The 17,106-nt window shown below is 35.7% G+C and overlaps 2 protein-coding genes across 2 annotated transcripts; both read right to left on the bottom strand.

Moving 5' to 3' along the window:
• Positions 1-589: 589 nt before the first annotated feature.
• On the bottom strand, positions 590-13,216 carry LOC107581761 (calcium-independent phospholipase A2-gamma-like). Its single transcript, XM_016267446.1, has 10 exons — positions 13,131-13,216; positions 9,448-10,498; positions 8,970-9,119; positions 8,710-8,861; positions 7,871-7,965; positions 7,612-7,783; positions 7,168-7,225; positions 6,893-7,087; positions 2,855-3,053; positions 590-1,729 (listed from the first exon to the last, which is right to left on the bottom strand). Exons 2-10 carry the CDS (start codon positions 10,315-10,317, stop codon positions 1,455-1,457), a joined length of 2,166 nt encoding a protein of 721 aa, XP_016122932.1. The 5' UTR covers positions 10,318-10,498; positions 13,131-13,216; the 3' UTR covers positions 590-1,454.
• Positions 13,217-14,232: 1,016 nt separating this feature from the next.
• On the bottom strand, positions 14,233-16,581 carry LOC107595458 (coiled-coil domain-containing protein 87-like). Its single transcript, XM_016285898.1, has 9 exons — positions 16,470-16,581; positions 16,258-16,387; positions 16,046-16,149; positions 15,678-15,793; positions 15,539-15,570; positions 15,137-15,295; positions 14,935-15,049; positions 14,671-14,813; positions 14,233-14,578 (listed from the first exon to the last, which is right to left on the bottom strand). Exons 2-9 carry the CDS (start codon positions 16,288-16,290, stop codon positions 14,339-14,341), a joined length of 942 nt encoding a protein of 313 aa, XP_016141384.1. The 5' UTR covers positions 16,291-16,387; positions 16,470-16,581; the 3' UTR covers positions 14,233-14,338.
• Positions 16,582-17,106: the final 525 nt, after the last annotated feature.

Genomic DNA, 17,106 nt, shown 5'->3' with positions numbered 1-17,106 from the left:
GGTTGGTATATTAACATTATATCAGTTAATGAAATTATGGTATTTAAGTGAAAAACCTAAAACGTTGCTACCATATTTTTTACGGTAAAATTCTGGCAACCATAGCTGCCGGTTTTTTACGGATTTTTTTTTTTACAGTGTATGTGTTTGACTGCATACTTGACAGGCTGCTAAAAAGCTACTAAATACTCCCAGATTAATTACAAATAGAATAAAGTGCAGAAATACATACCTTTCAGTTTAATTAAACTGATAAATAATATCTAGTATTATTTATTAATAATTATGAATAACATACTGGTAAGAAATGTATAGCCTGAATGCACTGTAAGTCGCTTTGGATAAAAGCGTCTGCTAAATGCATAAATTGTAATTATAATTATAAATTATCTAAATTGTGGATTTCCAATGATAGGCGCTCTTTATCAATATCAGGAGGAAAGAAAATATCGTAAAAACAATCTAAAAAAGATTTATATACTTATGTGACATCTTTTGTGAGAAGAACTATAAACCATTAAACAAACTGAAGTTTAAAATCATTTATTTGTCTTCATAATCATCAGGGAATACAGTTTTAAGGTGTTAGGAAAATTTTATTTCTGAATCTACAACACTGTTATAATTTTACACACTCATTTTAAGCATTCAAGGATTAATAATATTTTACACTCAATCTGAACAGAACCAATAAATTATGTCAAATATTTTCCAGCTAAGTGCACGCAGAAGCAAATAAAAATGTGTACTGGAAAGCAGCTGAGGCATTCAAACATAATACGCGAAATCAATGATCATTTCATTAGTATTTCCACAATAATCAATGCAAGCCATCTTCAGTGATAACACGACTGCAATGAGTGCTTTCGAAACACTGTGTGCAAAATCTTTAAAACATCAGTGCTATATAAAAATTACAATTACAAGGTTGATCATTTGAATTTAAATAAATTAAATTAAGTGGTTGAAAATGATTTACACACACTTTAAGTCTGTGCATTTAGCAGCTCACCTCATGCTAACTACAGTATTGTCAGTTCAGTCGACTATTACTAAAGGTTTTTAGAGGAGAGACACTACACAACAGCAACTTTATCCTATTGCAAATTAACGGATCAAAATTACTTTAGCATTTCCCAACAAATGAAAAGCAGCAAATGCAAGTGCTAGCTAGTCAATGTTGCCGCTAACATTTAATGCTTTCAAGGCTTTTCGTTTCAAACAAGACAACTTTTCTTACAATGACAATACAGCCTTAACATCAGACCTGATGAACCTTTTCAATCTTATGTGCTCGTCAGTATGAGGCAACAGACTTGATTCTCTGTTTTAAACTGCCATATGGCAACATGTAACACGTAATTCCACTGCAGCGCACAGTTACATTACCTTGTTAAATGTTAAATAGGCAATGGAAAAGGTCAGTGGTGCTAGTTTGGTTTAGAGTGTGAGTTTCAGAGTTTGGAGCGAAAAGGAAGGCCATCGTACATGTCAGCTTTAAGTTGGGCCCATTCGGCTAGTTTCTGAACGATGCCCTTTTCTTGAGTGAGAACACGAGCCACTTTCTTTAACTTATTCTCGTTACGTTCCAGGTACTGCTGACCCTCAGCCTGCAGGACGTCCAGCCTATCCTGTCTGCTCTCGTCCAATGGGATCTCCTCACTCATGTAAGGGTTAAAACGAAAATAAGTGTTCGGGGGGAGGAGGGCATCCAGCATCGTGTGGACCTCTACAGTATAAGAAGAGATTAGTTAATAAGGGTTTATGTAGTGAGTGACAAACAACAGAATAATAACAATGTTTCATGATTTATTATTTTACTTGTTTCATAATGTCATATCACAGTTCTCATTATTTAATTTTTCATATACAAATTGAAAATTTCATATATATATATATATATATATATAAAATTTAAATTAAATGCATTCAATTTTAAAATACAATAAATGATGAATTACGGTTCAAATGCATTATATAAACTGCTACCATCAGACTGAAATGATCAGGGACCTTGTTAACAATAAACTTAAGCTGTTCGTATCTAACTTTAGGATCCCAGAAAGGGGTCTGCAGAGCTGTAGGTGCTACATTTTTTTCATTATTCAGATGACCCTGGACGTTCGTTTTGAGGCAGATTCAACCAAGCATCATAAGACAAAAAGATATCATTAGGGGTCTATGCAGTAAGACACAAATAGTAGAATAATAGCAATGTTTCATTTAAAATGGTCATATCATTTACAGTAGTTCTTTAATATCTTTATAATATATTTATATTATACTTCTTAATTTAATTTTACTTTTGCACTAAAACTTACATAATTCAGCTTCAAAAGTGTCACATAAACTGTTAAAATCTGAGATGATCAGGGAACTTTGTGAAACTAAACCTCAGCTGCTCATTTCTCACTTTCATTAGGGGTCACTGCAGTGAGAGACAAACAGCAGAATGTTTCATGATTTAAAACGGTCATATCATTTGTAGAATTTAAAATAAATTATCATTTATTTTTTAAATATAATTTATAAATTTTATATACATTTTTATATACATTTTGTGTGATGTATTTTAATTTCTAAAAGATTTTTTTAATTTGTAAATTATTCAAATTTTATTTTCAACATTTTTTTTTTAAGAGTTTTATACTCTTTTGTGCAAAAACAGATGATTATTCTTATGGAATAATTTTCTAAATGACCCAATTTACATTCTTGCTAAAAAATAAACCTCAGCTGCTCCTGTCTAACTTACATGGATATGCAGAGCAGTAGGTGCTACACTCAGCACAGAACAACACAGTGCTGAGTGTAGCAGTGGACAGATTTGATCATGTGACTCCCATCATCTCACCTTCAGTGTCTGTGGCGCTGCTGATGACATTGGTGAGTTTGGTCTTCAAGCTGGTATAAGTGCTCGAGCTGCTCTTGCCTATGGTTTCGTATCGGCCTGTGCCCAGAGATACCACACACTGCACAGGTGTGTTGGGCCACAAACACTTGCTCTCGTGGATGGCCAGAGCGGTAGGGTTGTTGATCAAGAGACCACCATCCTGGATAAAATCAAAAATCAATCAAATTTTAACAACATCACAGCCAGGTAACCATACAAGTGGGAAAGCGATTCACAAGGTTCATGTGTGCTCTCACAACTACAACTGGATAAACTAAAATATACTATTTAAAAGAAATTTTGAGTTTCTTCCAAAATAACTGCTTCTATTATTGTCCAAAAGCAAGGCTTCTTTGTGGAAATATGGGCTATTCTTTGAAATACTAGAGGTATAACATAAAAGAGGTGAATTTGCATTTCTAGCTGATATGATGGGAATCATCACTGTAGAGTATAATAGACGCAGGATCTCTCTTCTGTAGGAGACGTGGGTAGATGTGCTCATTTCACCTGAGGCATGTGAAATCCATTTACTTGGCATCATCCTTCTCCGTTTCCAAGCCTCTCTTAAGGAGCACATCAGAGAAAACAAGATGAAATCATCCACTAGACAGCATCCCTCATTTCTCTAATGTGCCCTACATTTTAGTGACACAGATACTGATGCGTATCAGTGAACTACACGCTGCTTTCCCAGTCCAAAGATAACGAATGATAGCTCATTAAAGCAATCAAAAGCCAATTAAAAGGATATTTCACCCAGAAATTAATTTTGTCATCTTTTACTCATTCTCATGACTTTCAAAACCTGACTGTCCTGACTTCTGTGGAAAAAAAGAGCTGTTTAGCAGAATGTCCAAGCTGCTCTTTTCCATATAATGAAAGTTAATAGTGACCATGCTTGTCAAGCATACGTTTCACTCTGTTACTCTCAAAAAGCTATCATATTGCTTTAGAAGACTATGCATGAGTCATTTAGACTACTTTTTTTCTTCCCAGCATGGATCGGAAAAAAAAAATCCACTTCGTAACAGGGAAGGGTTACTAGTTACCTAGAACTAAAACCATTAAAAAAAACATTTTTGCTACTAGAAATGAAATAAACATTACCTGAAATAAAACATTTTAAAAATTTAATTTATTTTTTCAGCTAGTTGCCATTCATTTCAGCTAGAAACATTTCTCATTTTCATTTAGTTAAACTAATGTACTAAAAATAACAAACTAAAACTGAAATATAAATTAATAAAAACTACACAGAGATTATAAAAAACTACAACAAAATTACCAAAACACTGTTTTGTAAGTACAAGAGCAGCATGAAAAACCATTTTGTGTTCCACAGGAGAAAGACAATTGTATTTCCTTAATGGTTGAGGATGAGTAAATGATGACATATCTTTTCATTTTTGGGTGAACTATTCTTTTAATGATTGAATCAATGAATCAATCAAATGAAGAAGAAAAACAAACAAACAGTAGAGGATTGACTTCTTGTTTGATAGTCGAGAGTCCTTGAGGAGAGTATGCATAACAGATTACAGCCCTGGCATGTGGAGAAGAAACTGAAGAGCTATTCAGAGCAAGAAAGAGAGAGAGAGAGAACGAGCGAGAGATAGATAGATAGGTTCTGCCATTGGTGGCATTCGGAGTCTGGGCATCGAGTGCTCTGTTGGCAACAGGTTTTAGAGCCAAGAGCCTCCACTACATTTGCATTTTAATGAGGACATATTCATCCCACACAGTAAAAACATACATCAAAACATCGCGCAGCAGCTTTGAATGCGGAATTATGGGAAGATTAACCTATTGAATGTGCATTAAGTGGGTTTGCTCAGCCCTTAGGCCAAAAAAAAAATTTGAATCAGCTACACAGACTATTAGATGAAAAATGAATACCATCTAAAAACGGTTCATTCTCATCTTGTTCGCCAATAAATTAGGCCTTCCCTAAGGACAATGTCACTCAAAATTTCCGATCTAGTGTTCTCCAAAGAACATTTGACCACAAAATGAGGATTATATCTGATGGATGCATGAAAGCATTATGTGGGTCAATGGTACATAAGAGTGTCCACGATAAAGGGCAGAATCTTTTTAAAGGAAGGAAAAAGAAACCTTTTTTTTCTGTGCATTTCTGGTTGCACTATATGATTTGATTTGATGTGAACAAAAGTAAAAAAACTAAATAAATAAAAATAAAAACTATTAAAAAAAGTAAACATTTTGTTAAAATATTATTTTGTTATTATAAGATGACTAACAACTTGATAAACTTTTCAAGAATTTAATTATTTTAATAAAGATTTCACTTTAATAAAGCTTTTTTTAACTTTAAGCCCACCAAAAACATTTTTATATATATATATATATATATATATATATATATATATATTTCAGATATTAATATATTTTGAAATGTATGTATATTATTTCAGATTTTAATATATTTTGAATAAATTAATAGATTTGAAAAATATTGTGAACAGGGAAAAAATCATCATTTTCTTGTGAGAAATATTTTTTAATTTATAATGAAATATAATTCAGGAGTGGGCTGCATTTTTAATGTATTATGAATAAATTAATATAGAAAATTCTTATTTATGAATTAATAGAAAACAAACCACACCATTTACCCCTTGCGATCTATCAGGACTTTTTTTTAAATTATTTTTATTTTATGCCCCCCAAAAATATCTAAATTAATTTTAGTTCTGAATTTAACTGTATTTTCATATATTTTAAATAAATTAATAGATTAAAAACACATCATTTACTTGACATATACATTTTTTTTTAGTTTATGCCCCCTAAAAATATCAAAATGAATTAATTCAAGAATGGACTATATTTTTTAATGTATTATAAATAAAATAATATAGAAAATTATGAAAATAGAAAAAAATCATGTCATTTACCCATATGACATTAGGATTTTGTTTTATTTTATGCTCCCCAAAAATATTAAAATAAATATATAGATAAAATAATATTGAAAAAAAAAAATCACAAATGGGTAAAACTTTAGCAGAAACTGCATGCAATCCTACTCACGCTGTTTATACCACCATTTCTAAATAATAACAGGCCAATCTTCTTATTGACCACAGATCTCATTGGACTCTGAATGAATCTGGGCATTCATTTAGCTCGATGACCAACAGCTTTATTGGCCTTTTTGGGACAACAGGGACATTGTGAAAAGCTGTATGTGAACTTGGTGGGTGTCAATAGGCAGACGGACAGAATGATGCCTTCCTGATGGCTCAACAGGCACCGCTGAGGGCTACGATTCAACATTAACGTCTGCCACTTGGCTGATGAAATCTCAGGCTGTGAAGGTGCGTTCAGTGTGGCAGCGGTGGGACCGTGCCAGTTTAAGCTGGATGAAGACAGGCAGAGAGGCAAAAAGACCTGACAGCCACTCCAGGGTAATGCAGACACAGAACTATTCAAAATAATACGCTTTCCCTTACAAATCTGGTTTGTGTATCCCTTCTGTATTACAAATCTTGATGCATATTGCAAATACGCAGCCACACTTCAAGGCTATTGTGATTCAGAAAGAAGTGGATCAGAGAAGTGAGAGGAGTCTAAACAATCTCTCTGACAGGAATCTCTTCAAATAGCAATCTGAGAGCCACTTTAAGGGAGCCGAACTGAAGTGCCCTAAGTGACGGCACTCAAGAACAACACTAATGAGTCTGACTGTACAGCCCTGATGAGACAGCACAGGAAACAGCCTGAGTGCATGTATGTGCAGAGTCTGCTTTCCCTCTCTCTTCTTCTGACAAGAACCTAAAAGGGTTTGTAATGATTTTCAATACTGCCAGTCATCTAAGCAAGGATGACGTCACAAACCGTCAGAACACTTGGATCTTAACATGATAAAAAAAGTCATATAATAATAATAATTAGCCTTAAAAACATAAGGATAAGTTAAGAGCAAAAAGAAGTTTAATGCAGATAATGCAGACCAGACTTTGCGTGCTTTACCTGGTGGAGGTCATTTCCTAGTACAAATTCCTGGAAGTATCCTGGAGCAGCGGAAGATGCTCGAATGGCCTGCCACATTTTATGCTGGCAGCCACCCAAGTAGTGTGAGCGAACCCCAGGCAGGAAGTTATAATTCCTAAAGACATATGCTTTCAGCGGCAGGCCTCTGTTCACAATGGTGCTCACAGCTGACACCTAGAGGAAGCATTGAGTGATTTATCTAAACAGTGAAAAGATGAGAATTGCATTTTTAACAAATATATATTGAAACCCACCTTGGGGCATTTAGGGTTCTTGGAAGTCTCGATCATTAGTTCAGGCCCCATTCTTTCTCTGTTGAGAATAAAAAAAAATTTAAAAGTTAAAATAAAACAAAATGTAAGCAGTAAATGAGCATTATATTGTACTACAATCACTTTACTGCATATTGTCTCTATTTATTTATTACTATTTATTTTTTGCTTTCTTTTCGATGCAGTTTTATAAGTGTCTCTTTACTGTTATTATTTGATTATATTATATTAATATAATTACATTATATTATTATTTCTATTTTCAGGTCCAAACTATTGTTGCACTTTACAATGATAACAAAATAAATAATATTTTTATATTGGCTTGTTCACTTCACTTTTAAAATAATTTAAACATATAAATAAACAAAACAAAAAACAATCAAATAAAAAAATAAAATAAGCTTGTTCACTTCATTGTCTTACTTGAGGATCTCTTCCCAGATCTGGCTGTCATAGTACGCATGACTCCAGCCCATTTTCACTGTGCCCACAATTAGGTTCTGTTTAAAGACATCAGATCCCAACTTCCGATAGAGTTCCTCACACTCATCCAGAGGGATCTGGAACACACCCAGCATAAAGGCCAGGATGGCCCCTAAGGGGAAAAAACCCCACAGATGTAAAGGAAGTTTGTTCATTCCTATATCTAATAAACATTTTCCAAGTAGTTATCATAATATACCTGTACTAACTCCACATATGTAGTCAAACAGCTGGTAGATGGGCTTCCCTGTCAAACTCTCCAGCCTGTGCAAAGCCTGTAATGCAACCAAACCCCTGCAAAACAATTACATCAAATTACAGGACTGCACGCATTACATTTCACTGCAAATGTAAACATGTTCATTCATCTTATAACATAAAACTAAAGGATATATTCACTGAAATAATTAAGGAGTTCAAGAGTAGTTGACATGGATAATATAATGGGCATTAACTTTTTACATTTTAGGCTAAAAAAATGTGGGAAAATTTCCACAAATCTGTACGCAAGGTATTTTCCACAATATAAATAACTGGTCACCGTTTATTTTATGTTTTTTTTTACTACTTTTAATTTCATTTTTGTTGCTCACAAATTCAAAATTAAACATTCCATATGTACTTTAATTGAGAATTAAATGTATTATATCTATAGGTCTATAGATCAGTTGATAATCTAACCTGATCATTTTTACATTATTTAATACAAAATGTAATGTTGTATATTTTTTACTTTAAAATGAAAGAAGATTAAGTATATCCTATCCCACTGCTGGTAAATATAATGGTATATAATAGTGGTATATAATTTTATTCTTGGTAAAACTGACATAAAACGTGAAAAAAAAAAAACATTCAAATTAGCCTAGGATGATGGACAGCATTTAAAGGGATTGCAAAATTGTGTCAGTTGAGTTCTATTTTTTGATGACCTACTTTTAGGTAAATTTGGGCTGACCTACTTTTATCTTAAAAGTACTTTCACAATCGGTTAACTTTAGGTTAATAATTTTTATCTAGCAGTCATCTGTCTATCACCTGGTCCCTCCTCCGTCGATGGAGAGGACACGTATTCCTCTGCCTTTGACCGGGTCATTGTAGCCCACCAGGGCCAGAGCCTGTCTCACCGCAGCCTGCAGATTGACATCTCTGGCCTGCCTCAAACGCAGAAGACACGGGATGACCTTCTCCTACAGCCAGCGAGAGAAAGGACGCAATGAAACACAGAAAGTTATTAATGGAGATTACAATGTACAAAAATAAATCCGGACATGGCAGATGGTTGGACACACACTTACAGTGACTGCCACCCCTCTGGTCTCTGGAAATTCCAGCAGGTGGAAACTCAGTTCCTCCACCCTGCTAATGGTGATCTTCACATCAGTGACTCGTTGAAGACTCTTGACCAGTGCTCTGGTTCGGTTATCCACACTAACACGTGCTATAATCTATATACAATACAACACACAGAACAATTACATTTCATTCTTAAACATTCTAATCAATGTTTTCCTGACCAGCTTGGGCTTCTAATAAAAGAAAGGTTTGGGTGATAATTGACCCCCCACCCCCAACATACATAGGAAGTAATATACATAATTTACACAATCTTATTTATTTATTTTTACATAAAGAAAATTCTGCCAACTTGTAGGACCTCATTTCATTCCACGTTAAAATAAAACAATAAAAAGCTGTTTGAAACACAATGCTTTTACCCCCCCCACCCCACCCCATTAAACATATTCTATTATATTTACAGGGATATTATTCTACCTTCTGCCTCTGAGACAGCAGTCTCTGTGCTTTCTCTTCTGCCTCTTTTTGCTCCTTGCTTTCTGCACTCTTTGCATCCTGGGACGCAGCCCGTTCAGATCCAGAGGGTTTTTCCTTCTCTGCTGTGCCACTCTTTGGAGCCGCTCTGAACTTTGGTACGAGAGGAGCGATGTAGTTTCCTACAAAAGCCTGGACGCTGGGCCTGGGGTAGGACAGGTAATGACTGATGCCTTTCCTTGGCGATATGGGGATGGTTGAAACACCCTCATCCTGAGCTGGAGCAGAAGAGGCTTCTGGACTTGGGACGGAGCCATTCTTGTCAATCGCAGGGGGCGTTTCTGGTGTGGATTTATGGGACACAGGCACCACCATTAGGATATCATCCTTGCTACTTTTTGGAAGAGCACTAGGCTGGATCTGAGATGTCGAGGATGTTTTGTCTTCTCTAACCCGTTGTGATATTTTGTTATCTCGCGTGTCACTTCCAAAGTAGGCATTGACATGTTCAGCCAGGTGATTGTACATTTCATCCATGTTGGTTGTGAAGGATGCGGGCTGAAAACGTTGCAGCGTTTGCTTTGCAGCCACACTGGTCGTGTTTCCTGTGCTGCTAGACAGACTGCTGATAGATTTTGGGGCTTCTTTATGAAGTTCCATGCCTTTTTTCACCTCTTTCTCCCTGGGCGGCTCAGGTGCCGCCATGGTCATGACAGCTCCGGCCTCTGCCTCGGGGCATTCCACTTTAACCTCTATAGTTTTGCCCTGGGTCGCACTGGGTTTGAGGCGTGTGATCTTGGCGAGGAGGTCGGTGTTCACCGTTCCGCTCACGGCTTTGGTAACGGTGTCCAGTGTGCTCCTGATGCGCGACATGCGGTGAGGTTACTCGAGGGAATTCTGGGATATTCCTTGAGGACAATCACGTGTGTGGATTGGGCATCAGAGCTGCTGAGCCCTGCAGAGCTCAGTCAAAGCTTTAGACATTTCACATCCACTAGATAAGGACTCCATGATAATACATGAGGTAGGAGGATTTTCTCATTTTAAAGGCAACCTGTAATGACAAAGATTGTTTTTATTAAATTAATAATGTTTAATATTAAGAAATCATCAGTAAGAAACCATCCATAAAATCCTAGCAACTGCATAACATTGTGCTAAAAACAGTCAGGACCATTAAGCAACTGCATAGGAACACTATGTAATCACAATATTTAATATTCAAAGTGAATAAGATGTCATAAAAGGAAGGTATTTTCTGCATAAAGACAATGGGCCTCATTAATGAAGCATGAGCGCAATGAGTGCTTAATTTTCATGATACTTTTCCAACATTATTTCAAACTAATTCTCATTACTATAATAAAGTATAAAAAATGTTTAACAAACAAAAGATGCTAAATTTACCTAAATTCTAAATTACCGTAAAGAAACTAAAATAAATATAACCACTATGCAATTAAAAACAAAATGGCTGCAACAGTAGGCTATGCAATTGGGTCAAAAAAGGCTGAAAATAGGCTTCTTTTTTTGGTATGCAAAATATATTTTATTTCTCATGCGTTATATTCAAAGTCGTCAGAACAAATGAGAGAAGTAAGATGCCAAGTTAGTGAACGGATTGTTCTTTTGAGTCAGATCTTTTCAATGAATCATTTGATTCAGTTCACAAAACCGGTCTGAATGATTCATTCGTGAAACAGTTAAACTCACGAACTCCCAGTAGTTAACAGCTCACCGAAGGCTGACATTTTCTATGAATAACAACTTCAACTTTCGGTTTGTTGCTGATACATATGACTAGAAAACGTGAAATATAGTGCACGAGTCATATTTAAGTTTGAAGTCTCCAATCATTCAACTAAACATGAAAAAGTGACTTCTTCGAAATGTCTTCTTTTGTGTTCCACAGAAGAAAGAATGTCATCCAAATTTTAAACGCGGAGAGAAAATAAAAAAAATACAGAGTGGAATCTAAAAGTACTTTTACAATCGCGTTTTAGTGCAAGAGCCAATGCAACCTGTCAGCAGTTGCCAACTTAGCAATTTTGTTGCTAAATTTAGCAACTTTTCACACTACACTAGCAACTTTTTCTTCCAAAAGCACCTAGCAACAAATTTAGCTATTTTTACATTTTATTTGGCTACTTTTAGCAACTTTTGATAAGTGAGGTAAGACGATAAATAGGCACACATTTTCCATCTAAATTACGCAAAATGAGTAAACCAAAGATGCCTAGCAGTACACACATCACGTGAATTAAGTTAGCTGCTATTAGCAATTGCTCAATTTAATAATAATAATTGAATAATTGTTCATTTATGATACACCTCGTTAGTAGCTTGTACCTGTGATTGTTGATCAGTTAGTACACTGTAAGAAAAATATCTAGAAAAATGGAAAAGCTACTAGTAATTTTCCAGGACATTCTCCATTGTAACCCGAAAACACAAAATACAATGCGTAATTTAAAATGCAGGTGAAAAATCAATAAGGAAAATTCCTTCATATTAACATAGTAGATCGTGCCCTAGTTTACTAGCTAATAAAAACCCTTAACTTGTAAGCCCCAATTGTTCAAAAATGTGCAAGTGTTCAAAAATTCAATGTTGTATTTAAAAATACAGTTATTTATATTTTAATATTATATTACGTTATATTATTTTGTATAGTGACAATTTTGCGTCATAATTACGTAATGTCAAATAAAGTTTATATAAAGCAGTTTATATATATTAAATAAAGCAGCCAAATAAAATTTAAAAATAGCTAAATTTGTAACACCGTGTAATGATTAGCAACTTTAAGCAACAAATTGACCTTCCTTTAGCAACTTCCCCTGAAAACGAGTTGGCAACACTGCCTGTCGGTCATCACCATGGAAACCGACGTCAACATACCACAACCGCTGACAGCTATGGAGACGGACAGCACACATATCGCACAATGTGAGCATAAAATCACAAACATCGACTGGATCTCGTGCAAAGACTTCACAATCGAGATCGGAGAGCAACAGATCAGACGATACATGGACACATGGGAGATACAGCAGCCCGGCTGGCTCTACAGTCTGAGGTTTCTCCAGGAGACCGAGCTGGAGTTTAAAACGCAGTACCAGTACGAAACCAAATGGAGCATCCCAACCCGAGTGCCACAGCCAGCGTGTATTTCATCATAGAAATCTCCAAAATCCGAGCAAACACACTGCCTGTGGACGTTCACAGAGAGATCCAGGCGTATTCCAGGACAGACGGGGTTCAGGGGAAAGTGGCTGATGGATATCACTGAGAGCAAGGCTTTGCTTATGGACACTGTTTACTTTTAATACTTCAAAATATGTCCGTTTAACTCTGTAGAGCTGTCTACAAACGTTCTCTTTCAATGGAAATAAAGTAAGATGATTTAACTGACGCTTCATACGGAAACACTGTCTCATATTTACCATATAATGTGCTGTTTTGCCACTGCAGACCGAATTATCTAAACGTACCTAAATAAGTTATCTGTAAATAAATTGCATATATTTATAGCGATAACGATTTATATGTTTATTATTTTTAAGAGGCAGCTCATTGGACCATTGGTGTGGTTTTGGTCAGCTAAGACTGCATAAAATAATAGGCTAATTCTGCTCGTTTAAGCCGGAGTTTGAAATGTTAAGCACACAAATGAAATGACATACCCGCCGATTCCTTATTATTCGCTGTCATCTCGTTTAGAGATATTCTGAAAACGGAGAGACGTATGATTCCCAAATTGACATTTTGACAGGAAACGTCGAGAAACAGAAAAGATGACACGTGCTGTGAGCACAGCCAATCAGAGCGCCGCGAATCTCCTCTTCTCCTCAGCGGACTGGAGACAAACTAACAAACGGGAAAGAGCGCACTGCCAACTACTGGGAGTAAGTGAAACAACACCTCACGAAACGCAAATAAAGGTATGGATAAATAAAATACCATATTTAGAAACGTCTTATATATTATAGAAACAAACAAACAAATAAACAAAGAAAGATTAGTTAGTTACGTTAAAAAGGTGATTGTTGCATATTAAATAGCACAGTACAGTAATTCTGTTGTGAAGGGTAACTGGATGTAAGCACATAATCTGTTAATTTTCTGATATATGTGTTGCAAGATGAAAAGACAACATATTTCCTCTGTCCAAGTTTATTAGTTTAAATATTACATAATTAGTGTAATACTATCATTCTTCATTTGTCATTTCTACACTACATATAATTACATTTGCCTACTGAATGTAGAGTGTAGCAGGGTTATATTTAACTAAAGCTAAAACCATTCAAAAACACTTTTGTTATTTAAAATAATAATAAAATAGACATTAACTAAAATACAACGTAAAAAAACAAACATTTTATTTAAGTTTAAAAGAATAAAAAAATGACAAAGCACAACGAAATTACTAAAACGAAGTCAAATTAAAATGTAAACTGAAAATGTCAAAATAAAAACATTCAAAATATTAATAAAAACGAATAATATGTCTGGTGTGTAATACAATATGTATTTAATATGCAATTATTTTTGGAAATGATTACTTCACATTGTTATTGTTAGTTCTATTTTAATTATTTTAGAATGCACTGCAGTGTGTGTAATATACACACTAAAACAAAATGCTAATTTTCACAAAAAAACAATGTAATAAATGTAATTCCCCCGCCCCCACCACCACACATTTCAGAACGGTATCATTTCTGATTTTATTTCTAAGCTGCCAAAAAAAAGCATTCCTTTTCAGAGTCAGAAAGTCCTTTAGCGACTAGTAAGAATATACTAAACCAATAATCAAAATGAAACAGGTCTATAAAAACTGACAGGTCTTGCTTTATTTGCTAGTATTTGGACTACATTGGTATATCTTTTAGAGTTGGCAGTGTTGCAGTAATTGGCCATTTCTCTCACAGTGTGACAGAGGTTGTTCCTGGAGGGTTTGATGGTTGTCTGAGTGAAGCTCCTGGCTTTGGCTCAGAGGAGGAAGCCTTACAGGCAGAGCCATCCGTCCATCTACAAACATCTCCAGCGACTGGACCCGCCTCTCCTGCTGCAGCCAGTACAGCATCTCAGTACGGTCCCAGCGCATCTTCTCTCTGTACGGCCGACCCTGTGACAACCAAAACAGCAGTGAAAATGATAAACAGCTGAGTTTCTGGTGCAGATAACCAATGGCGTGCAACCAAGCTTTGATGCACTCACCTTATAGCTGATGTTGTCATTGAAACGGGTGGTGATGTGGCCCATAGTCTTGGACAGTTCTTGGTCTACAACTGAAATCTGAGAGTTGAGCTTCTCTCTTTGACTTGCCTCTTCCATTCTAGCGATGGATGAACCATGATAACCTGTGTATTTGCAATGAATCTATATTAGAGTCACGATTTTTTTTTATTCAAAAGAATCTCTCTAAATCTGTAAATGTAGACTTCAAGGGTCAGAATTCATTATTCTGTGCCTCTGATGTACCTCGCTGGAAAAATCTGTTGGGGTCAGATGCCTCCCTCTCAAAGTCCTCCAACTTGGAGAGCAAGAGCTCTCTCTTCTGGATCAACCGAGCAGCCTGCTCCCATGCAGCAATTGCCTGAAGGCACAAATACATCCACATGACAACATAAATCCTAGATGATCATGATGGAAAGCCAGGAGAGTTCATTATCATTATCTGTACCTCCTGCAGATGGTTCCTGTACTCATGAGAGCTGTATTTAATGGCCATGTCTAGTCGCTGTCCTTCTGGCAGAAGCAGGGCGTTCCAGACCCTCTCCAGCCTGACCTGCATCTGTTCTCCATCCAGCAGTCCAGCACCTTCACCTTCATCTCCCTCAGACTGAAGAACATCAATCAATCAATCAGTCAGTCTGTCTACCTAGCTATCATCTACCTGCCAGTCTGTCTATCTCTCTTTCTGTCTACCTACCTATCTATTATACAAAAAAAGTGACTGTACTTCTTTCTGCTAAACAGAAGCCTGTACTAAAAATAACAGCGACATGAAATGATAGACGAAAGGAGTAATCAGTGGAAAACAGAAGTGCTGTGTTATATTATGAGGAAAGGAACATGAACTCACTGCATCTTGTATTTCCTCTTCTGGATTTTTCTCTGAAACACAGATATTTCTACATTCATTCATGTCGTTTTTGACACTAAATAATGCATTTTCATAAATGTACCAGTATTTTTTTTTTTTTAAGAAAACTACAACATGCCATCCAGTTCTGGTTCCCTTCCCAATCCTCCCATCTCTATGGTGTTGATGTTCCAGAATCCAGGAACACATTCTTGTTTCTGTCTCCTAAGTGAACTGATCCTTTCCTGTTGCCTTCTGAAAGAGGTGATGATCAGATAAAAATTAGCTTAACTTTATATCAATAAAATAACAATATAATAATATACAATAATTAAAATGTTGGTGTTTAGCCATTTGTTGACGGTCACAGTGTAAGAAGTCGAAGGGATGTTTCATGGATGTTCAACATTTGACATCAGTTATAGAGACTAACCAAGTGCAAGTCATCATGCATCATTCTCAGAGTAAATGTGGGAGGATAAACAAACAAGCAAAAAAATTCCAGACCTTCTCCTCTCGTCTTGCTGCAGCTGAGCCAGCTTGTGTCTCTCTGCCTCTTCATCATCATCACTGTCATACAAGTGAAACAGCACTGACAGATAATCGGAGTCCTTCAAAACCAGGGCACATATAACACAAACACAACTGTTAAAGTCCACAAATCCTGAATATATCTAGCATTTATTACCCATAAACACACACTCCTATTATAAACTTGCCTGACTGGAAATGTAGTCAAGATAATCATCCATTGATAGTTGACACCTCCACCACTGAAACCAGGCTCTGTATGCTCGAGAAGTTGCATTCGCAGGCCTCTTCCTGTTCACAGCCCTATCTGTTCTCTCTCTGCATTTATGCAAATCAATTACAGATTTTATACACATATAATATAACATAAATACACATATAATAAGAAAGAAGAGAGCACCTGTGGGATATGCCGTATGGGTTTGGCCTCCTGAGTGATGGGTTGATTAGTTTGTTGTTAATTACTCTTTTTGGGCAGCATGTGGCATTTGTCAGGGCAGGCTCAATCCGGGGGTCCTTCAAAAGATCGAAAGCGGCTTTTAATATTCTTATTAACTTCATAATATGAGGATGCTGTGAAACTTCACCCATAAAACATCTACATCTGAAAATACTACAGCTAATCCTCAAGCTCTTAATCAGCAATGAGATTAATAGAAATCATATATATACAACTGTATGTATGTATGTATATATATATATATATATATATATATATATAGAGAGAGTTAAAGTGTTGTAAAAAATAAACTGAAATAAAATAAAAAAATTAAATGAAAACTTAAAAACTTAGAAAAGTTACTGTGACTTTACCGAGGTTAATGGATGCCATTAAAGGAACACTCCACTATTTTTTAAAATAGGCTAATTTTTCAACTCCCCTAGAGTTAAACAGTTGAGTTTTACCGTTTTCGAATCCATTCAGCCGAACTCTTTATTAAAACATTTTATTTTAATATATTATATTTAAACGATTAAAAACTTCCTGATGACAAATGTTTAAAAACTTGATGAATAGTGCCAACAATTTGTAAAGA

This window comes from Sinocyclocheilus grahami, unplaced genomic scaffold (assembly GCF_001515645.1).
Source record: "Sinocyclocheilus grahami isolate Dianchi unplaced genomic scaffold, SAMN03320097.WGS_v1.1 scaffold1.1, whole genome shotgun sequence".
Taxonomy (NCBI): Eukaryota; Metazoa; Chordata; class Actinopteri; order Cypriniformes; family Cyprinidae; genus Sinocyclocheilus; species Sinocyclocheilus grahami.
The sequence above is the reverse complement of the archived record's forward strand: the minus strand, read 5'-3'. Positions and strand labels throughout refer to the sequence as shown.

What these genes read in the sequence shown, in the direction of transcription:
- LOC107581761 (XM_016267446.1), bottom strand. Translation starts at nt 10,317, where the DNA reads ATGTCGCGCATCAGGAGCACACTGGACACCGTTACCAAAGCCGTGAGC. An exon ending in CATATGTGGAGTTAGTACAG is followed by an intron (nt 7,784 to 7,870) that starts GTATATTATGAT and finishes TTTTCCCCTTAG; the next exon opens with GGGCCATCCTGGCCTTTATG. An exon ending in CAGCGCCACAGACACTGAAG is followed by an intron (nt 1,730 to 2,854) that starts GTGAGATGATGG and finishes CTTATACTGTAG; the next exon opens with AGGTCCACACGATGCTGGAT.
- LOC107595458 (XM_016285898.1), bottom strand. Translation starts at nt 16,290, where the DNA reads ATGGATGATTATCTTGACTACATTTCCAGTCAG. An exon ending in CAACAGATTTTTCCAGCGAG is followed by an intron (nt 14,814 to 14,934) that starts GTACATCAGAGG and finishes GCAAATACACAG; the next exon opens with GTTATCATGGTTCATCCATC. An exon ending in ATGACAACATCAGCTATAAG is followed by an intron (nt 14,579 to 14,670) that starts GTGAGTGCATCA and finishes TGGTTGTCACAG; the next exon opens with GGTCGGCCGTACAGAGAGAA.